The 24,796-nt window shown below is 33.2% G+C and overlaps 1 protein-coding gene and 1 long non-coding RNA gene across 7 annotated transcripts; one reads left to right on the top strand and one right to left on the bottom strand.

The window, feature by feature from the left end:
• Window positions 1-1,352: 1,352 nt before the first annotated feature.
• Window positions 1,353-24,230, bottom strand: LOC105216582 (uncharacterized). 6 transcript variants are annotated; one of them, XM_029043095.2, is made up of 8 exons: window positions 24,113-24,230; window positions 23,123-23,495; window positions 6,310-6,592; window positions 5,180-6,229; window positions 4,853-5,040; window positions 2,592-4,773; window positions 2,253-2,522; window positions 1,353-2,201 (listed from the first exon to the last, which is right to left on the bottom strand). In XM_029043095.2, exons 2-8 carry the CDS (start codon window positions 23,380-23,382, stop codon window positions 1,995-1,997), a joined length of 4,440 nt encoding a protein of 1,479 aa, XP_028898928.1. In that variant the 5' UTR covers window positions 23,383-23,495; window positions 24,113-24,230; the 3' UTR covers window positions 1,353-1,994. The 6 variants fall into 6 exon arrangements, with proteins under 6 accessions (XP_028898928.1, XP_054084629.1, XP_054084628.1 ...); XM_054228654.1 differs by having other exon boundaries at window positions 24,173-24,192; XM_054228653.1 differs by having other exon boundaries at window positions 23,123-23,541; window positions 24,113-24,129.
• Window positions 8,950-12,486, top strand: LOC128921346 (uncharacterized). The gene is made up of 2 exons (XR_008470791.1): window positions 8,950-9,082; window positions 12,195-12,486. It is a non-coding gene; the product is annotated as an uncharacterized LOC128921346 (long non-coding RNA).
• Window positions 24,231-24,796: the final 566 nt, after the last annotated feature.

Raw genomic sequence — 24,796 nt, 5'->3', positions numbered from 1 at the left:
TGGAAATTAAATAGTAATTTAAGAAGAAATTTACGATTGATACATGTTTTTAAATACATACGTACATCTAAGGATCATTGTGAGAACGGCATTTTATGACGTTAAAGCATAATATAACAATTAACAAAGTATTGTTATAGTTACAAATATTATTACTTTTAAGTATGAAACATAAAAAAATTATATATTGATGTAAGCATCCAAAACAATCTCTTTTCGTATCCTTCAATATGGTATAATATAAAATTTTACCAACAGCTGGAAATATTTCCGTGTCTCTGAGTTTTAAAATCTATACTACTGTGCCGATTTCAAAAATTCTTTCTCCATTGGAAAGCTACATTCACCCCGAGTAACATAGGCTATATTTATAACTAGAATCTCAACTTTCTGGAAATAGTTCCCAGGTGAGGGTAACAAAAATACACCATTATGGAGAATCTTAATCTGAAACTGAAAATCGTCTTGCAAGTCATTCTCTTGCCATCGCAATCGCGTGCCAGAGAATCGAGTAACAAGCGCTCGCAGCTGCTTGCTGAACAAAATTTCAAAACCTCCCAAGTACGCGCTTAAGGGTCGAATTTGGAGCGTGTGCTGCGGCTTGAAGAAAAAATTACTAGAAATATACAAGCTCACACTAGGGAGCCGAACCCTGAGCGTTCCCAACGAATTCATAGTCAGAGAGAAAGACATCTGACATTAAAGTCTTGAGGTCGTAATCAAGTTTTAGCGCATTACAAATAAAATATAATTTAATTTTCGAATTTTCCTAATTTTACTTTTTTTAAAATGAACCCACGCAAGAAACGGAAAAGTACATACTTATGTATGGGAGAGTGTGTAAAAATTTATAACTTTTGAAATGTTTGTTTAAACCCTTGCGAAACCGGAGCGGTCTGCTAGTAGATAATAATATGATAGTATAAAATTTTCGGTTGCACCCAAACTTTGTCCTTCCTTACGTGTTTGACTTTTCTATTATTGAATTTGTTTACATTCTCATTTTTTTCTGCCAGTAATGTTAACTTTTTTGAAAAAATGTGAACGAAAAAACAGTACAACTTTTTCTACAATTAGAGAGTTTGACAGAGTACCGATTTCCCTTCGCAACGCAATTCCCTTTCGTAACGCATTTCTATTAGTAACGCCTTACACAGTAACTCCCCTGCTTTTAGAATGTGTGACACTTCACAGAAGTAGGAGTAAAATTTTCGGACATAGAGAAGGCAGTGCATTCCTCTAAAACTTCTATTGTATTCTATTCTAAATTAGGAATTGTCATATTTCATTTAAATAATAAAATACAATTTATTTTTTTTTTATCAAAATTATATCCAATTATTATTATTGTTAATTTATTTTTTCTTTAGTATATCCTTATTTATAAATACATTGAAATCAATATATTTTTTTCTCGGACTAAAGTCCTGTTCGTATTTATCCATTTTGGAAACTACGAAACAAAACACATATATATATAATGTATTTCATTAAGGTGTTATCATATGAAAATTCAAATGTCACATTGTTTTTAAATACTTAGTCTTAGTCTATACTCACTATTTCGACAAGTAATAATTTAATTTAATTTAAGTTTCATTAATATCGACACAAGCAATTTTAAATTCTTAAATTATGTACAATTTTTACTATGATAAGAAAATACATATACATACATATAAGTATATCACACATTTCGCAGGAATTTGTATTAATTACAAATTCTCTGTAAACATCGAATTGTGAATGTGATTTTTTTTTATAAATAATTTCACTACGCTAATCGTAATTTCCTATTATAAATATATATACATAATAAACATATCACAAGATCACATAAATGATCTGACCTGTCAAGAAATTCATTGTTTTTAAAAACAAAAACGAAAATGAATGTGAGGAAAATATCATTTTACTTAGAGTATTTAATTGAGCGTTGTATGACTGTTTAAAGTACTTCACCCAAATTGAAAACATTTTAGAATGATAGCTTGTCACCTGAAGCTAATTCCACACTTTTTAGCAATTTGAGGTGTGTGAATGGATGCGATCGATAATAGCAAAGGAATATCGTTTTCACTAAGATTAAGCGCTGTTGTTACTGTACTCAATTGACAAAATTCTATTTCAAGCAGGAAGGCCGCTAAAGATTCCGATTGAAGAAAGATTTCTTGCATTTTCGATTCGAGAAATGCCAAACACTGAAAAAATCCGTATTTATTACAAATTCCAACATCAATAGCAATACAAACCTCATAGGCGGAAATTCCAGCTGTATTCATTGCAAGCACGGTTTCGAGCATATTAGAAACTAATTGAGACATTCCCACGGGTGTACTTTGTTCGCCTACGTATGGAAAATGTTGAAGTTGTGGTGAAATCAACCGTACATCCCACTTTTCCATATCCGCTACAATAGCCACATTCTCAGCAGGCAATGAAATTAGTGATGCAGCACGAGCGGACAAAGCCATATCTTCGCGAAGTGTCGTGTGCCATTTCTCTGGAGGTGCACAAGTACCCTATAAGAACAAACATTTCACAAACAAAATCATGATTGTTACATTCAATTTAATGTAAAACTTAATTACCTGTAGAACCATATCAGATACGTAGTGATCATTGACATTGAGAAAAAGTGACGGCACGAAACCTGCACGCAATTTCATGCCATCTGCTGTACTTGGTTCATCTTCTTGCGGTATATCTCTGATTCCGGGTACAGGCAGTTTCACCAAATGTAATGCCTCATTTACTGCAGCGCACTTTGCAGCAACCGATGAGATAGAACCCCGATGTGAGGATACTTTACGTGTATTTGTGTTGTATGTTTTCTGTCGATCCGTTGGAGACGGAGGTGAGAATAATTTAGGTTCAAATTCAGTAAAATTGTCTACAGACGAAGATTTCAACGTATCTATTGAAGCAGCTGAATTGACAGACTGCAAGGGACGTGTACTGGTCGATGGCATGTGTGTTGTTGGACTCCTCAACACCTTGGCCGCTGATTGTTGACAATGGGGCGAACGAACCTCATCTGTCTCAAATTCTAGTTCCGTAGCGTTGGAGGGTGTTTGATAGGAGTTGAGTATACTATTACAAACCATACATTCCGCAGAATTGTTTGGAGTACTCCCAATAGCTGTGGACGCAGATGCCGAGGACTCTGAAGTTAGACTTTCTAATGTTATACCACCACTTTGTGTTTCGAGTTTCGCGCTCTTGTCCATCAGCAGGTCATAATTGGATAAAACCAAATTTTTGCTTTTCATGTAGTTAGTGGCGATTTGCGGGAACTGTTCGAAATTAAATTTAACGCCCGAGTGTCGCTTTGATGTTGGGCCGTGTGTACGTTGATGTAGCGGACAAAGTTGTTGAGTCGTGCCGTTATCAGTGTCACCACAATGAGTTGATTTTGTACCCTCTTTTTCAATCGCTGTAATAAGATCTTCGTTGCTTTTCTTAATATTAACAAGTGGCTCATTTTCGCCTAACATAAATACAACACCTTCAATAGAGTTTGCATTCCCATTCCCATTCCCACGATTCTTCTGACAGTTGTCAAAGTGAATTTCTTCTTCTAAACTTACATTTTCACGACGCGGTTCAATGCCCCATGTCATACGATCACTCTTCCCAATGCTATTTTGAGTTATTAGATCTGAAAGCGACAGATTGGCAACTGGCTGATCTAATTCCATTTGGCGTTGTAATTGATCGCTGTCACCAGAATAAGACATATGAGTTGGTTTATCTCCCCGTTGAAGCTGCTTTAGGCTTAGTCCTTCTTTTACAACTTGCCAGAAGAAGTGTCTTTTTCCTGTATTCACAACACCCGTTTCCGCACATGAAAAGGGTCCTTCAATGCCAGTATCTATTTCTATGGCTTCTACAGCACCTTCTTCACTTGTGCTACCACCGCCGAGAGAATTTTCATCTTCTATACACAGTTCAACATTATCAGGTGTTGTAATTAAAACTCTTATTTTCCCCTCTCTATCTGCTAATGACATGCTGCTATTTATATTTTGAGATGTGCCAATTTTTAACAATGACTTCTTTTCAATGCCGGTGTCCATTAGATAGTTGCCAATTCGCAATTCTTGTTGAACAAAGCGGGAGTCTCTAAACGCTAGTACATTTGGAATTTCATTCTTTTTCAACGTGCGGACAACTTGAGCTCCATCCAACTCCTCATCGCTGCTTTTCTCTTCTTCTCCTATAATATTTTCAGATAACTCTCCATTATCTGATATAGTGTTTAAATTAAGTTTACAAGTAGGCGTGCGCTTTAGCCCCCCACCAATATTACTCCAATCGCTAATTACACCACCAGAAAGCGATGCCTTATTCAGATTTGAACCACGTGAGTATGAACCGCTGGTAGATTTCTTTAATACTTCATTTTTTCTCTTTTGAATTAGAGAATTGAGTGTGTCCTTATTAAAGTCTTCTCGCTTAGCAGAACGTCTAACCTCCCCACAACGTATAAAGTAGGTAAGTATATTAAGCAGTCTTTCAACTGCTAACTTTTCAGTCCCATATACAACCGTCCGGGCTAACCGTGGTGGCAGACCAATAGCTCCGTATAAGTCACCCATTTGTGCCCACAGAGCATTATAAGGGTGTTTCTGCGATACCTGTAGAAGTTTAGCCCTCTGTTCTATCGCTGCCGTAGATGATTCAGTCAGAGATGTTGAATTAAATGCGGCAACTGTCGATACCCAACCAAGATGGTGTGTTAAAATGGCCGTCAGCATAGTGCTGATAAAACTGCAATAAGGGAATATTATTTATATGTAAATTCATAAAATAATTTATTTCTATATTGTAATATTTATTTAATACTCACAAATTAGTATCTTTAGTATCAGCAAATGATAGCAGCCAACATAATTCTTTCATAAATTTTTCCGCAACGCTTTTGGAGTATTTGTTGCCGCTTGTGGTAATACTAAGCCAAATAGGGCATTTGATGCGAGGTGCAGTAAACAGGTCGCTAAACCACTGCTGTGTCTCCAGCCACGCTTGAAGCATAATCTGTAAGAAGTTATACATATATTTGGACATGAAATCGAATAGAATAAATTAAAACACATTTTTAAAGAATTCTAAACAAGTTGTGATCTATAGTTGTAAAGAATTGACATTAAAAGTTAAGTAAAATCATTCAACTAACCTGGTAAAATTCTTTATGATTAATGTATGCTCGTTCCGTACTAGCACGCAAGCGCCCCAACATTGATTCCAGCAATGCTATATGTTCACTACAAAATAATTCCATCTCCTCTTCAAAAGACTCACTCATTGTGATGCACACAGCCAATCCCAGCTTAGCACGTCGATGCGATGGTTTGCCGCCGACACTTGACAAGGTATCCCGACGTCGACCAATTTCGGGATTACTGCGTGATTCATTCGCACTATAACTGGCTCGTCTATAATTCGGCACACCCATGTTGCCACCTTCACTACCACCACAATTAGCACTCCCAGTTGGCGTATAGTTATCACTGATGAATCCAATTAAATCATTAATTGCATGCTCATTCTCAAAAGATGTGCGTAGATTACGGGAGATACGACGCTGAATGCTACCATCACTTGTGTTATCGTCGAACAATGGTGTATATGAAAAATATATTGATTCAAAATTGTATTTTTGCAATGTATCTATTTGCTCCGACGACATTGAGCCGAGACTACTGCGCGTAGAGTACTGAAACGATGCTGACCACTGATCGCTTGACGTTTGACTTCTACTCATACCATCGTAACCGGAATCGGTTACAGTGCTATATGTTGACGAAAAACGTGGTGCACTATCCGCTCTCCCGCCATCAGAGGAAGTTGATAATGATTGTTGATCCGGTACATCAAGCGGACTAGTTATGAAACTATTACGATCGCTTGGTGTTAGACTACATTGTCGGCCAACGCTCATAGGATAACCCAGCAATGAAAAAGAACTCATTGAAAAATTATCCATCGAGCCATGTTCACTAGAGATAGAAGTACGTGGTGTGGCCAAGCTGTTTGTGGAAATAGTTGAGTATGGCGAATGACCATTGCCAGAATAAACGGGTGTGAGAAAAACTTGCGAACATAATATACGGGGAGGCTGTTGTAGCCAATGTACTTTGAATGCTGTCCCGCGGAAGGACATGGCCGAGGCACCAAATACCATTTCGCCAATACTGGTAAATTCTGCAGAGTTTGGTTGTACATGCTACAAATTTAAAAACAAAGTTCAACAATTTGTTAGAAATTAATTTGGATTCTATGCATATGTATTACACTGTTTCTCACCTTATAGCCATATTCTTCACAAACTTCAATGAAACTATTACTGGAATGTGCTTTATAGGCTTGGGATTTACTATAATTCGCATTACCATTTCGGTTTCGATTGTTCGAAGTATATTCACTGAATCGTGTAAATCGATCAGTTCCACGCTTGCCAACATTGCCATTTGTTTCCTTCAATGTCACTTTTTGCAGTGCGTTGGAGTCGAACAACAATTTGCGGCCGGTTTTGTCGCATTCTCGATAAAGCAGGACTCGCACTTGTCGACCATCAAATGGAAATTGACTGTAGAAATAACAGAGAATAACTTATTGTGAAATATGAAATAAATAAAATCATTACATAGAGCGTATGCAAATATATATATGGATGTACATTTATGTATTAATTTTCAGAATATAACAAAATAATAAACTGTATATCTGTTGCTGATTTGTAGTAAGCCGTATATATAAATAAATATTAGGGAAAATTACTTGTTTATATTTTTTCATTTATGATTGAAATTGCAATTGAAATTTTCATTAAATTTCTATAACATGAAAATTGCATAAACTTGTTCAATCGTAATACTATTTATTCCGTTTTGTTCCGTTAAGTGTATTCAATATCATGGTTGATTCACATTTAACCGATTTGGTTATAAAATATCTACATACGTATGCATTCTATACGATTTTCCCAAGAATGATAGAAGACAAGATTACTAACTGTAATTAGCTTTTTTAGGTTTTGAGTTCCTGTTGAGTGACAACTTTCACGACCCCGAACACGCGAGCAAAACAAAATTGCACGGTGGTACAAAACAATAAAACCAAAACAAAGAGCTGAAGTCAAGGCTAGTGCTTAATTATTATTTAAAATTCTAAGTGAAAAATGTATTAAACAACAATAGTACAAAAAAGTCGTATATAAAGAATTTTTTTCACTTTTCCAACCAACAAAAAAGTTGGCAAAATGGGGAACTTTTTGTAACAAAACATATAATTTTAATTATAAATATGCATTATTATATTGGATCATTTTATAAATGAAGATGTTAAGAATTACGTTCATTGTGATATTTTATCTGTACATTATTCAATTTGGTTCACTATGTTTCACATTTCGGTTTTCCATTTGACAATTCTTCTGTTGCCAATTCCTATTCGTGGGTCGTGAACGCTTCAGCCTGTCGTAATCTTGTCTTCTATCATTTTTGCGATTTTCCTATAATTTTAGGAAAGCACGTGAGCATTATTCATTAAAATCATAAGTATGCGAGCCAATTTAAGTTGAGTGGGCATAATAGAGCAACGATAACGATCAGCAGTTCTAGCTCTCAGTTTATTTAGCGAAATGAAAAGATTATAATTAAAAATATACATATAAATGACGATATATGTCCATTCGTCCACTTATTTAAATATTTTTATTTAAAGATAGCGATCCAATAAATGAAATATAGCAATTCAAATATGACGAGAATGAAAGCCGTAAACATATTTTTTTAAGTTGGTGTGCAAGGTTCAAATTCGGTTCGTACCGATTACATTTGGATTTTACTTAGTGATGAAATTATATTTCACCTCAGTATCAATTGTCGAATTTGTTGTTGTTAAGTTTGTATGTATAGCACATACATTCACATACATATTTTTTTTATTCAAAAACACTTACTTGTTGCGCAAAATAACGGAACGCATTCGCAAAGGTGAAAAACCTTATATCACAATTTCTTTTAATTTAAATATATTTTACTGCACAATTGTATAATTTAAATATTTATGACTTTTACTAAAAATAAATGTCAAATAGTCCAATAGTCAATAAACAAAGACCAATATATTATCATGATGGCAAATAAAAAAGTGCCACCGTTGAAGTTGATAAAACATATTAATTGCACATGGTCTCCTCATATTTGAAAAACAAATATGGTTTGACACGATACTTTTTGCACTCTATTGTTATCATGGGGTTGTAAAATATCAATATGTGGATAATATCATCCGCATTTTATGTTTATGTATATATTTATAAACGAAAAGAGACAGTCGCCGCAATAAGAAGCAATTGAGAAGACACATTCGTCTTTGGCACTATGAACACTTTCTCACTCGCGATAAACAACTAGATATTGCATAGTTTTTAATCCTAGAGTTCTATTGTACTATATAAAGTTCGAAGTGTCTATTATGTTTTTTTTTTTCTTATTATTAATTTTTTTTTTTTTAAATTGGTCATTAAAATTGAACTTGCTTATCGAATCGAAATTTCACAAAAAATAAGTTTAATTATAAGCGTATTACAAAATGTGAAACGAGCTATTTGAACGCACTTTGCGTTGTGGTTTAACAGAGATTGTGGCCGCAGTAGGTAGCTTCATTTGTCACAGTCCAGTGTTGATTCGTATTCGTTAACGATAAACTAAACTGTTTTGACGTTATCGTGATATATTTTTATGCGTTGTACTAGTTTGGCTCTCGCCGGCTGACTGCGATGGTATTTGGCATCCATAAATAAATAGTAGCGAGCAAACACAAAACGTAATAAAACGATTCAAACGATCTGTTTTAGAAACTTGGACGTCAGCAAACGGAATAAATGGTTGGCGTGAATTTTGTAGGCAGCTCACATGATCTGCCCAGTCATTAAACTGTACACAAACGCGAACAAACGTGCTGACCAACACATCAATTAAGTTTCACACTGGTAGACTAATTGACTCCCAAGTATTCGAACTCGAAAAGCAAAATATATGAATAATATGAAGTCAAATATATATATTAACATGTAGGTAGATGTTATTACATACATCTATAAAATATGAATTTTAAATATTAATATGAAAATAGTTTCTTTAGTTGTCAAAGATCGGAAATGGTTGTAACGATTATGCTTTGAAAATAACCGTTAGGGATTTTCTTATTTTATTAGAATTGCGAAAAAATAATTTAATGTTTTTGTTTACATATAGTATGTTTATTTACATACGAAATCCAAGTAACAACAAATTTATAGAGAAAAGATTATGCCAATTACAGATATTATGTAATACTTAATATGTATACCAAATCGATAAAATTTAGCACATCAAATGAAGTTTAGACTTTACTGATACAATTCTCTTCGTTTAAATAAATGATCAATTTTACCACAGCGTATACGTAATTCGAATACAGATAAAATACGATGTATATATCTAGGGTAAGGGTTCCGGACAAAAATTAAACTGCCGCAGCAGACCCTACTAGGAAATTAGATTGAAATACGGTGTATTGCATGTAAATTCACAAAATTGAAGATATTGAATATACGTACATATATTCTAAATAAATGTAATTATTCTATTAAAAGACATGTATTCTAAAATTTCAATTTACCGTTCGGTAGTCAGGCTTTTTCTTGCTGTTGGCATATAAATTTCATTCAATATTTTTAAATTATTTATTATTACTGTTTACATATATGTACATATCAATACTACAAAAAAAAAACAATTGCTTGGTCAAGACAGAGAATTTATATCAACGACTATTTTTCTATTACTGTAAATGTTTGGCTTAAATTCATTACTATATTCAAAAGCTACATAAATATAAAAAAAAAAGTTGTTATCATTTCTCTTCTCGTGATGAAGATTAATGTGAATCATGTGTCTGATATCTTTAAATACAAAAACATACATAAATACATTCACATATATATGCACATAAATACTTATTGATGTTAATTAGAACATTTAGCAATTGTTGCGAGCAACACCCAGTATATAAAATGATGAGACAAAAGAATATAAATACAGTACCACTGTTTAATACCTACTACAATCTGATTTACTTCTACATTTCTCTAAGTGTTTATTTATTAGTTTTTTTTCATTTCGTGAATTGTCGCTTTACACGATAAATGCTAGAAGCTTGCTAAAAACTAGGTTTTAATATTTATTCAATAAAGGAGGAAGTAGAAGGATGGAAGTGATCAACTTTCAAAGGATAATCTGGCACTGGTGAAATGTAATAAGAACGAGTTTTGACGACGATTTATAACAATTACAATTTTTACAGTTCACTGAATGGTTGTTTTCGGTGACGTCGTGTAAAGCTAGGTTTCAACTCTAATTTTAAGGCTTCACATGTATTACTGTCCCTTATTGCATGGATTGAAAGTAGAGATCAAAGTTAAATCAAATTGTTAGACTATTCAGTTTCTAGAGCAAATCTTATGCATGCTGCTGTTATTTGATTTGTACTCAGTTTAGTTTGTCATTTCATAATGAACAGTCTTACTGCGGAACAATAATTATTGCTGGCATACTGACTAAATTGCTGCACAATTGGTAAAAGATTGAGCCCTTATGTCGAAAGGCTTGTCAAAACAATATGTACATATATACAGGCATATGCTGGAAATCATTTTGATACCGAAATTTCAAATTGCATGAATTAATTTGAGGTGTGATGAAATTCACTCGATTTCAATCTGATTCGAACTTAAATTCGAAACAGCTGGTAGTCAAACAATTTTCATTTAATAAACATTTTGTGGGAAATATTTTTGTAAATATGAGTTGCCAGACGTATCCTTTAGATATTCCAGAGACAGTGTAAGTGTATAAACGTATAAAACTGTATGTCCAACGTTAACATACAGAATCTGATTATTTATAGATTAATTTCGTTCTAAAGGATAAATAAAGAAGACTTTGAAAATATTATTAGTGATATAAGGCCTATAATATATATGTATATATGAAGTCATCGGTCATAGCTGTTTAACACCTACGTTGAGATTTTTTACGGAAAGGAAGGCCGAACGTGGATGCTGCGCTTTCCACAACATATGCCGCCTTCAAATTTTAGATTTTGTCATTGAAGAACTTTATGGAAAAAATATTCAAGATAAACCTGCCGTTCATCCGTCGTTTTCATAATGATTCGGCAAATAGAAGGAAATAAATTACAATTTAAGTTTTAGTATATTTAATTCATTAAATAAAGCAAATAAACTACATAAACTAGACTAACTCTATCTTAGTGAATAAATAATCAAAATTTTTCCAAATTTTGAGATAAGTATATTAATCGTGTGGACATGGCCCACCGATTTCAAAACGAAACAATATGACGATTTCGATTTCTGGCACATGTTAAATCGTTAACAAAAACGGAACTGTGAAATACAGGACATGGACGAATTCCTGCTTGCACTTTAGTTTGTTTCAGCGCCACAAGTAATTGTAAGCAAAGTACAATAGTATTGTTCCTACCGGTAGTTTTACATATATCTTAAAAGTACCCGGAATAAATACAGTTACATATGAAAATATTTTTAAAAGTATGGCAGACAACATAAAGGAACTTCAAAATTTTAAATTAAATTTAAAAATATATAAGTCAAGGGATAGAACTGTTGATACTTAGAGCTTCTCAGAATTCATTGTTTGAAAATAAATTTATGAATTTAAAATTTAGTTTTTTTAGCGTATTTCATAACTAAAAAAACACGATTTTTGAGTTAAGTACAGTAAAAGCTCCTTATTCGCGTTTTCACTATTCGCGGATTAAAAAAACGAGACCCAATTTCATTATTCGCGACTAAACATTTTTTTATTCGCGGATCTAATCACATCACATACATAATAATAAAATTATTCCAATAGGTGTTCAACTCAATATTCTTGTCAAATGGACTAATAAAAAAGTAAAATAGATCTTATTACAAGAAAATGTTAAATATTCCACTATTTTAGCAATATTTTTGAACTTTTGGTAATATTTCCATATAGAAGGCACATGGAACTGAACTCTTGTTCTTACCCATTTTTTAGAAAACTTTTAAAACACACTTTAAATTAAATGGAACCAATAAACTCTTCACTTTTTAATAATTTTTTTTTTTACAGAGATCGTGATTGCTAAGTTTTCGTTACATTGGCGTAATTATATGAGCACACCCGACTAGATCACCTGCGAATGAGCTCTGCGATTTCTTTATGAACATTGATCCGTCTATGGAACGAAGTCTAATTTTTAAGAGACAAATTGCTTATGCGCCTGCTGTGTATCAGTCTGAATTGAAGGAGCTTTTGAAAACTGCTAAGCAAGAAAAAATTACAAAATGGTTCAAACCATTGCCTAATCCTTAAGATAATTAATTAAAATGTTCAGAAACTTCAATTAAATCATTTTTTTATATACCTATTTGTTTTTTTCTTGTCACCTAGGAACATATCCCCTTTAATCTCATATAAATTACCTTCCCGTATTCACGGTTTCTGTATTCGCGGCATATTTATGGAACATATACCCCGCGAATAAAGAGCTTTTTCTGTATATAGAAATATGCGAAATTTCATCGCCCATATTGTATAAAAATTGCATTCTGATGCGTAGAAAAATTTAACGTAAAATGAGAATGTGACGTTATTCAACTTGTTATGTTGCAATATTTTTTAACCACGATGTCAAAATCGTGCCTGGCGATTTAAACCCTAGGGTGGGTAAAGAAGGTGTCTTTGACACAACAGTCGGAAAATTCAGTCTGCATGACGAAACATCGCCAAACGGTCTGAGGCTGATCGACTTCGCTGGGGCACGTAATATGGTCGTCTGTAGTACTAGCTTCCAGCATAAGAAAATCCATCAAGCTACTTGGCTGTCCCCGGATCGAATCACTCGCAACCAGATAGATCAGGTTGTGATAGATGGACGACATGTCTCCACTGTTTTTGATGCGCGTACGCTTCGTGACCTCAACATCGACTCGGACACTATCTTGTGATGTGACGTTATTCAACTTGTTACGTTGCAATATTTTTTAACCACAATAACGAAACTTCTGAGTTGTGCCAGAATTAGTTATATTCTTTTTGAAGAAATAACGAAATATTTTGTGTTACAACATATATTGTGAAAAGGTGAATTTGATTTTATTTTCAGAAGGGACGACACATTTCGTATTACAACGATATTACTGAAAAATTAATTAAATTTTTCATATTGCTTTTTTCGGCATCGTTTTTGCCGATCATTTCATTTGACTTATGACGGCGAAATGTATTTATATTTTTCACAAATAATGACATAATTCAAAGTGGGTCACGTTTATGACCAAGAAAAAGAGTGAACTAATGGCTCTATTTGGTCCATTTATGCTCAACATTGAATTTAATATATCACACGCTACTAATATCGTCAATTAACTTACTGCATTTTTCTATATTTGCTAAATAAGAGACAATTGAAATCTTTAAATCGCTCTCCTGAAAAATCGACTTTTTTGAGTTGTGACACTATTCATGTAAATGAACGATAAGCATTTATTTTAAAAATACATTCGTGTTTATTTAACTTTTTCAGTGTTTGTGAACAGTTTATTCCCTTACAATATATATAAAAAAAAAACCTATTAGATTCTCTCTACAGTAATCGGCTATAACCATTTTATTCTACGGCTATGGTCAGATATTGGCCATTCGCAATATATAATCTCCTCAATGTGACAAAAAAAAGTGTAATAAGTTTATATCTTAGTTTTTACTCTAGTTATCGTATACATATATATATAGAGTGGGATACCTTACCCAAACAACCGTTAGGTGAACGAAACTATTATAAGATGTGGAACATGCTGCGGGAGTATAAAAATTCTGCCATATATTTACCATATAACGGTATATACAGTTGTCCACAAAATTAGAATTAGAAATACTAATTTAAAAAATGTATTTGTAAACGTGTTTACAACGGGATACTGGCATTAAAATACCAAACAAATTTTTATTGTAATGATTGCTACATATTTTAGTACACCTTTGCAAGTTTTGTTATTACTTTCTACAAAAAAATCCGAATGCTAGACATTACCGTTATAAAATATACTATAACCCAAAAAATATTAACAAAATAAGAAAAGTAAGTAGAATGCTATAATAGAGATTCAATTTTATTCAGTTAAAGGTTATTTTATCAACATGTTTTTCTCCGGTGGGTTGAGGATAACATGGCACAAAAGAAAAGCAGGAATATATAAAAAACAAGTAAGGAAGGGCTAAGTTCGGGTGTAACCGAACATTTTATACTCTCGCAATTTATTTATTTAATTGTATTAATATAAAACACAATATTACTCATATATTCAGCATATATGTATGTATGTATATGGTTTAAAATCCATTGAAATTTGGAAACCCTAATATTAGGTATATGGAAGCTATTAGAAGTTATGACCCGATTTCACTAATTTTTGGCACGGAAACATATTATTGGAATAAAAATATTCCCTTTGAATTTTTTCAAAATATATGACGACCTATATTTTCGGTTTAAAATTTATTAGAAGTACTGAGGTGATAATGTTCCATATATGGGGCCATGAAAACTTATGGTCCGTTGTCGACGCTTTTATATAAATTCAGTATATACCGAATATCAGCCATTTGTATGGGAGGTAGGCGTGGTTATAATCCGAATTCCTCCATTTTTGGACTGCATAAGTGAATACCTAAAAGAAACTAGCTAGCGAGTTTCGTTATTCTAGCTTTTGTAGTTAACGAGATATGTACAAAAACCTTAGTAGGGGGTTGGATTACGCCCACTTCCCCGAAAAAATTATATCCAAGTATGCAAATTCACAATGCGATCATTTGTACCAAATTTTACTTTCATAGCTTTATTTATGGTCCGATTTCGGCCATATTCGAAAGCAATCTTCCTATGGTGCCAAGAAACAAGTGTACCAAGATTCATCCAGATATCTCAATTTTTCCTCAAGTTACAGCTTGCACAGACGGACAGACAGAGGTTATCCAACAAATTACTAATTTCAAAGACAATTGTGATTGCTCTGAAAATTTAAATAAGTGGACCATTTCATATACTATCTTATCAATGAAATATTTTTAGGTTTTTTGTTGACTATTTTCAAAAAGTCAAGATGTATAAAAAATACTAAAATAGAAAAACTAAGTTTGGGTTTTTATAAAATGTTTGGTAAACTTTTCACAGGTGAGTTATATAGAGTGGCAGTCTCTGTAGACAGTTCTTACCAATAAGAAAGAAAAATTGAAGTTAACTTGACGTTCCTTTCAAAATTCTATAGATGTGTTAACAATATTATCATTCTAGTTAATCTCTGATTACATACACTGAGAGACATACTAGTTGTCAAATAGTACTTATTATAATAGTACTATATTATAGTCTATAATAATTATCAAATATATATGTCGACAAAAGTAGAAATCAGGCAATTCATGTCAAAAAATAAATCAAGCTAATTTCAGTGGAATGTACATCACGACACTCAAAGACGTTGAACTTCTTTCATCATGCTTATCAATAGTTTCATGTATTATTTTCCAATACCGCAAGGTATCAACAAAAATTAATCAGAGTTTCAAATACTTTTTAGCGTCAGAGATCTATGGTCTTTTATCATCTCCTCGATGTATGATTATTTCAGTTACGTAGAAAAATATATGATACTGTTATGTATGTATGTATATACAATATAGAATAAACATCCCCGCTAGAATATCATCCCCGCCACGATAAAGAATGTTATCTTCAAGCTTAATATAATATTTACGCATATATATAGCAAAGGAAATGCAATGATCTAAATTTCATATTATAATACTGTTGAACTCATAACCTGTAACGCACAGATTAAACCTGACCAATGGAGGAAGGAGTCATATGTAGAAGTTCACGTAAGTGAGGAAAGTTTCTGACTGCCATTCACTTGGAAGTGGCCAGGAACGATTCTTTTGCATGTGGCTCAAGCAGCTCACGACTTCCGGTCTTAGGCTAAGTATCATCTGGGTAGCCTACCAACATCCGTTTGGAGGCGAGCTAAAGTGAGAAGGTGAATCCCGCTTATGCGGTTATTTGGGACCCACCACATAAAAACGAATAATAGAAAGCAACAGCTTCGGATAAGGAACCCCAATTTTGATGACGACCACAGCAAACGTATTAAGGACTATGATTTAAGGGCATGCACCTGGAATGTCCGGGCCCTTAATTGGGAAGGTGCCACTGCCCAGCTGGTTGATGTCCTCGTAAGAGTTAAAGCTGACATCACCGCAATCCAAGAAATGCGATGGACGGGACAAGGACGGAAGAAGGTGGGTCATTGTGACATCTACCACAGCGGCCATATAAAGGAGCGCAAATTCGGCGTGGGTTTCGTGGTGGGAGAGAGACTCCGTCGTCGAGTCCTGGCATTCACTCCGGTGGATGAACGTCTAGCCACAATCCGCATCAAAGCGAGATTCTTCAAAATATCGTACCTATAAGCGCTGCCTCCGCCACGATATCAAAATCGTACTTGTCGATTTCAACACTAGGGTGGGTAAAGAAGGTGTCTTTGGCACAACAGTCGGAAAATTCAGCCTCCATGACGAAACATCGTCATCGCTGGGGCCCGAAATATGGCTACTAGATTCCAGCATAAGAAAATCCATCAAGCTACTTGGCTGTCCCCCGACCGAATCACTCGCAACCAGATCGATCATGTTGTGATAAATGGACGACATGTCTCCAGGGTTTTTGATGCGCGTACGCTTCGTGGTCCCAACATCGACTCGGACCACTATCTTGTAGCAGCTAAGATACTCACCCGCTTCTGTGCAGCAAAGCGCGCACGTCACAAACTCGACTTGCACTCCTGCTCTCTGAGAGCACTCATCAGCATCTTGGTATAAGGGAACTGTGGGACGGCATATCAAACTCCTTACGTACAGCTGTAACCGAAACTATTGGCTTTCGGAAAAATAAAAAAACAGCTGGTATGATGAAGATTGTCGTCTCGCAGTGGAGAGAAAACCGACTGCCTACCTCGCAATGTTGCGATCGACCGCAACACGAGCGGGATGGGAAAGATACTCAGAGCTGAAGAGGGAAGCGAGACGCATTTGCAGACAAAAAAGAAAGACGCCGAAATGCTTGAGTATGAAGAGCTTGACATGCTGGCGGACAGGGGTAATGCTCGAAAATTTTACCACAAAATGGGAGACCCCACAATCTGCCCCAATTACCGTGGGATAAGCCTCCTTAACATCGCATTTAAGGTTCTATCGAGCGCACTGTATGAAAGACTAAAGCCCATCGTCAACAAACTGATTGGACCTTATCAGTGTGGCTTTAGGACACACACCATCTCTTTGTCGATTTTAAAGCTTCTTTCGACAGCACGAAAAGGAGCTGCCTTTATGCCGCGATGTCTGAATTTGGTATTCCCGCAAAACTAATACGGCTGTGTAAGCTGACGTTGAGCAACACCAAAAGCTCCGTCAGGATCGGGAATGACCTCTCCGAACCGTTCGATACTAAATGAGGTTTCAGACAAGGTGACTCACTATCGTGTGACTTCTTTAACATGATGCTGGAAAAAAATAGTAAGAGCCGCAGAGCTAAACAGAGGAGGTACAATTTTCTATAAAAGTGTACAGTTACTAGCGTACGCCGATGATATCGATATCATTGGAAACAACACTCGCGCCGTTAGTTCTACTTTTTTCGAGAGAAAGATTTTTCGGAAGATTTATGGTCCCTTAAACATTGGCAACGGCGAATACCGCAGAAGAGGAATGATGAGCTGTATGTGTTACTCGACGACATAGACATAGTCCAGCGAATAAAAAGACAGCGGCTACGCTGGCTAGGTCATGTTGTTCGAATGGACGAAAGTGCTCCAGCTCTGAAAGTGTTCAATGCAGTATCCCAGTACTCAAAAAAGTCGATTTCAGGAGAGCTGTTTAAAGTTTTCAATTGTCTCTTATTTAGTAAATATAGAAAAACGCCTAAGTTTATTAACTAAACTAGTGGCGTGTAATATATTAAATACAAAGTTGAACATAAGTGGACTATAAAGAGAGTACTAAGGCTTTTTGACCCCTTTTGAATTATGTCGTTATTTGTGAAAAATATAAATTAATTTCGCTGACATAAGTTAAATGTGTCGTTATTGCTGAAAAAAGCAACATGAACTATTTAACTCCCTTTTCATATAGATCGTTCTAACACAAAATATGTCGTTATTTCTGAAAAGAAATTAAACTTCACATGTTCACAATATGTATTGTAACATAAAATATGTCGTTCTTTATGAAAAAACATGACTAATTCTGGCACAATTGAAATGGGCCATTGTTGAAGTTAAAAAATAATGCAAAATAACAAGCTGAATGACGTCACAATTTTTATTTCACGGGCAATTTTTCTACGCATCAGAATGCAATTTTTATACAATATGGATGATGAAATTGTGTGTGCACATTTCTGCACACTCAACTCAAAAATCGTGTTTTTGAGTTATGACACTATTCATGTAAATGAGCGATATATTTTCTATAAAAATGTATATAAGAATAACTAATAATCAACACAATATTAATCATCGTAGTAATGAAAACTAGTATTACGCTTATCATTAGAAGCCTGCAATTGCGTAAAAACGAACAAGTTCATAATCGTAACATAGGGAATGTTGACAATTTGTAATTACTGGTCAGTAGCAACGCATACAGACTTTTAGAGCTACCGATCCGCAAGGAAAAAGAAATTAGCTAAATGAACACTATCCACTGGACTAATTAATGGCCATTTGAAGTAATTTTTTAAAATCATACCTTAGTTTAGCAAAATTATGTTTTGTATATGTTGCTTAATACATTTTTAGAGACAATTTAACTGGAAATTCAGAAGTTCACTTTAAAGTAATTTATACATCAAATAAACTGTTACAACGATTTTAATTGTTTATAGTAAAATTTAGATATACAGTCACCAAAATCTCACAGCCTTAAATCAAGTAAGGAAAGACAAGTTTAGGTGAAATCAAACATCCTGAAATTCGCAATTCTCAAAGGAGTGGAAACATTTTCTGGTATTGGTGAACTTTATTTAATAGAAGTATGAGAATTATACCAACCTTTAGACCGATTTCATTATTATACTCAATATTATATATTATATATTATACTCCAAAGATTTGAAAACCTAATATATGTATGTATATGGGAGCTAGAGGAACTAATTATCTGTTTTTACCCATTTTTGGCACAGAAGGAACATATTCCATCTGAATTGTAAAGTTGTAGGCCGACTTCGAGGAATCTTTAGTGGTTCGATCTCATCTATATACAAAATTATACACAACATCCGATTTCATTTGCACATTGTTATATACATGTAACTCTTGCCTTTTGTATTGCAATATAAATATATTAGTTACGTTAAGTATATGAATTTCTGTGCTTTAAATTCATGAATTGTAAAGTTTATATGAACTTAATAATATTTTTCTTTTAGTTTGCATTTTAATTGTATATTTTTCTGATTATAAATGAGGATGATTATACAATATTAAACTGATTAGATGTAAATTGTTCAAATACCGAAATTATTTGAAATTTTTTAAATTTATAATTTTTCTTTAACCAAACAGCTATTTGATTGCAAATATTTATTGTAGTTTTGGTAACATAAACTGATAATTAAATGTAAGGCATTGAAGCTGAAACATATTAGTGCATTACTGATAATTAAATGAAGGGCATTGAAGCTGGGACCAAATAAATATTACGTCAACAAATCAGAAACATATTAGTGCATTAGATTTAAAATTTATTTCATTTGTTTATTAGTCGAATTCACTTTTGTATTAAGTTTTTAATTTGGCAATCGAATTTTACTATGCTTTTGGCAACTCTGAACACATTGGGAGCGTTAAGAGAGTGAGAAAAGAATACGGATGATATAAAGTAAAAAGGCAATATCAGCTAGCGACCAGTATGCGAACATATGACATAATAATCACGGGTGGCAGCCGATTAGAGAGTCATGTGATTGTTTTTATTTACAAACTCTTTCATATACATTTCTATATGTATATGTAAACATATGCACGCGTTGGCGAAAAACACTAGACTAGCAAGCATCATTTTATTGCAGATTACAGATGTACACATGTACGTACATATATACACATTTTATTTTGCGATCTTGTTTGCGAATAAACTCAAAAGCAACTAGCAACTCGGCAAAGCGCCAATTGTTTTATTTTCAACTGCTACTACATAGGAACGTAAATAAATACATATAAGTTTGTAATGTTGTTTACGCTTGCATTCGGTAATTTAAAGTTAATAAATGTTTCTACAATATAAAATGCTGATTTAAAAAAAATTAGTCTTTTGATCAATGAATTCTGTATTTACCATGTCATAAATAATAAAATTTTATATAAATTCTATATGTAAATGGCTTGGTATATTGTCTTGTTTTGATATACATGTGTTAACTAAACGAAACCACCAAAGGGATAGGTAAACATACATATGTATGTAATATGTTCAGTTCGGCCCGCATGCGCGTGAGCCACTTTTGAAAAAAAATTTTAAACATACATATCGTCACCTAAAATGCAAAAGGCCGTAACTAACATTTTTAGTATTTTACAGGAGAAGCAAAAAACGTTATAGATTAAAGATTACTTAAAGCTAAATATCCAAATTGTAGATTTAAGCTTAGAAAACAAAGACGGATTTGTTTCTGAAAACCAAATTAATGGGAGAAAAGCAGTTTTTAAGAAATGTTAGTTACGGCCTTTTGCACTCAATTTTTCTGAAACCAAAAAGCCGTAACTACTTGAAAAAAATTGTGTATAACATGAAAGCAATGGTTAAAATAAGAAAATGTGCTTTTAGGCTGTAACTAAAAAAGTTTTTAACAAGTTATGTCTTTTTGTATCTATTTATTGTAAGTATTTTAACTCAAAAGAAATTATTTAATTAATACATTTAATTCGAGAAAATAAAATTAAATAAAACTGGTTAAGAAAAACAAAATAATTCATTTGAAAACAACAAAACCTGCAATACGAATAGTAAATTAGAATAGGTTTAACCCTTCTGCTATGTTAGGAAAAAATTACACATATAGTGTTTTGGGTCAATTTGACCCACTTATAAAAACTCCACTAATAACACTATTTTATTTAAAGTGTTCATATTTTTTTATTTGAATCAACTTAAGTGTATGTTAATTGTAGAAAATAGTTGAGATATGTATATTTTAACGGAAATTTTCACAAGCTAAGCTGCTGTGTTCCTTGCAAACAAATTGTTGGCACGTACTACAAACAGCTTAATATTTGTTCGAATTTTTTGTATGATGACAGAAGAAACATCGCTGTCGTTTTTTGGTGGATTAATTTCTGGCAGAGCATAGAGCTGTGCAAAATATACTCGATTTCCGAGAACTAGCTTTCTTTGTCGGCGTTTTTGATCGAGTGATGTAATAATAAACGGAAAAATGTTTCAAAATACTAGGTGGGTCAAATTGACCCAACAACGTAATAAGTGGAATGAAATTACATTTGGCATCCTCCAGCAACATAAAAAACAGATATTATTTTAATTTTCATATTTATCTATTCCTTTTACTGCAGTTAACAAATAGAAGAAGAATCAATACAATACGACTAGACTAACATTCGAATTTCGACGAGTTTTACTGAAAATTGGGTCAAATTGACCCAAACATAGCAGAAGGGTTAAGATGTAAAGGGTATATTATCATAAAAGCTGTGGCAGTCAGCCGGAAGTAAAAATTTAAGTTCCTGCAGGTGTTTCCATTTCTTTTTGGATATTGATATTCTTTTGGTATGTAACTGTGAAGGTTCGATGTCCCTAAATTTGTGTTGTGTACGTTGTGGCAAAACGTTATAATCGTCGTTGATATTTGTTTTATAATAAATTATTCCAGATGGATCATATGCCAAGGCACGGATCATATTAACAGTTGGCTCTCCGGATTTTTTGCCTGTATTGAAGAAAGGCAAAACACAATAACACAATTTGATAAGAATGAAAGATAATGAAAACAACTGTAATTACGGATAACACAATGTGTCACATTGAAATTGAATCAAAGAGAATGAAAAAAGGGTAGTTACGGCTTTTTGGTTTATGAAATTGTTGAAGTTGTAGTTGCGGCCTTCTGATTCTCGCCTATAAAGTCGTTATTTTTGGACGTATGCATGTAAAATTTGCTGTGTACACGTGTTTCGGTTAAGTATTCATAATCAATCAAAAAGTGAATTTTGAATTTTTTGTTAGTTACGGCCTTTTGCATTTTAGGTGACGATATATTAAACAAATATATATTTAAAGACAAAAAATATTGTTATATTTTAATATTTACGCACATATATTGTAAAGGAAATGCAATGATCTATATTTCATATATGTAATACTATTGAACTCATAACCTGTAACGCACAGATTAAACCTGATCAATGGATACTTCGCACAACCCATCTCCATTGAATGGACAAATCACTCATCAAGCGAAACCAAAACTGATGATACCTTTCGAAGTTAGCGAAATTGTGAATGAATTTATCCTGTCAAACACCAAATATAGTGAATAAAGAAATTAATTTCTTCTAGTTCAAATTTACACATATATATGTATAAATATACATATTTAGAGAATCGGACGAGTTTTTGAATGTACCAGATATAACTTTGTAAAAAGTATAGCAAACATGGAAAAGGTACTTTGCATTTAAAATGGCTGCTTAAAAATCACAAAACTATAGGTCAATCTTATAGCGTTTTCTTTTCTCGATAAAAATTCTGCCTTTTCATATTTCAACATTATGCAAATGCTAAATTACCTCTTTGAATGTGTTCTAGTTTTTACATGATAAAAGAACAAAAAATGTCTTCCTGTAATGCTGGTCAACTTTCACTCACAATTTGAAAGTCCGAGTATAGGGCAGAATAAATGTTACACTATTATTGTTTGTATGTATTACCTTAAATAATTATTGGAGTGTACCGCTTGATTGTTATTCTGTATACGCTGACTAGATACTCCACTTATGCCTCTGAAAACAGATTCAGAATTTCGCGAATGATCCAACGATTTTACCGAAGATACTCCTGAAGCAGATGTTACAGTTTGGAAAGATGTTGATGCTGTGCCAGGTATAGTGGGAGACGTTGAAAGTGAGTTTGAAGGAGAAAGAGAGGATGTATTGGCAGTTGGAAAAAAAAGTTTATTCAACAATGCCATAATGTGGTTGTTCAAAGTTGCTGAATTAAAACGCACTTCAAACTTTTATATTATAGCTTTTGTAATGTTCTTATACCCGCACTTTATTGTTATTGTTCATCTTTATATTTTCTCTGTTATCAAAGAGTTAACTCACATTTAAATTATATGTTTCCAAACCTTTTCATTTTAAAATTTCTATGAAAATTTTTATTACATACACATTCATTTATATGTACATACATATATGATCAAATGCTGCCCTTTAATAATAATCACTTTAACATTTAATAGTATTGAAAATTCACTTCAAGTTGAATTGGCAATCTTATATTAAGCTCTTTAGAAACAACAATTTTGAACCTAAATACACACAATAAAACACCTTTGCACCTAGTACGTTATCGTTAAAATAGAGGGAACATACACGAACAAATAAGAAAAAATAAACACGAAAAAAAAGCAAAAAAATTGCGTTATAAATACAACAAAAAAATTATAATTTCACTATAAACAGGCTATTGGAATATTTCCGCTATTCAAAAGCCTTTACACTACATGCTTTAACATGCACGAAATTTTTATGTACATTAATCAATATTTCACTAAGTAGTATTTTAGAATTAATATCACTCTATTTTTAACAAACACTTTGTGCATTTAAATTTTATTATTCATATATTGTTATTTATTATACAGTACTTTTAAAAGAGGAACATTATACAACTGATATGTATTTTGATAGAAATACCGTATGTGTAAATATAGCGATTAAACTTATAGTACTTATCACAAAACTATTTTTAATTACATTTGCAAAATTCGCAAATGTAGCAAACAAACTGCATCTTAACGTTATCCACATTTTTTGACATTTGATCCAAAAGAAAATACTGTTCGTTTATTGACATTCACAAGCATTTAAGTGCGGTAAATTCACATTAGAGCGTGTTTACACGCAGAACTCTTAACTTAATAAAAAAATGATACGTATACGTTTACTAATAAAACCTATTTACACAAAAAGGTGAACTTAATAATAAACGAAAAACAGTGTTCGAAGGAAAAAATTATTGCATACCAACTGTCAAATCTATTGACATTGACGTTCAATGCCAAACATTTTATGTGAGGCATTAGGCGTGTTTTATTTGACCAGAAAATTAAGCTATTAGCTTATTTTGTATGGAAGACTTAGTCAACATAATTATATTGGCTTGTCATAAGCTATCATAACTTGCATATTGAACTAGAAGCATTGCCAGTTTATCGCGTTTTTTCATTCACAATAGTTTAGTTTATTCCAAAAAAAAAAGTAGTTGGCAATAGCGGGAAACCCAATTTTGACAGATACAAATGTAAACAAACCAAAGGTACCGTTGGAAAGGAGAAGTGCTCCTCATTAAAAAATATATGAGGTTATAGGTACCACAGA

The sequence above is a fragment of the Zeugodacus cucurbitae genome, chromosome 4 (assembly GCF_028554725.1).
Source record: "Zeugodacus cucurbitae isolate PBARC_wt_2022May chromosome 4, idZeuCucr1.2, whole genome shotgun sequence".
Taxonomy (NCBI): domain Eukaryota; kingdom Metazoa; phylum Arthropoda; class Insecta; order Diptera; family Tephritidae; genus Zeugodacus; species Zeugodacus cucurbitae.
The sequence above is the reverse complement of the archived record's forward strand: the minus strand, read 5'-3'. Positions and strand labels throughout refer to the sequence as shown.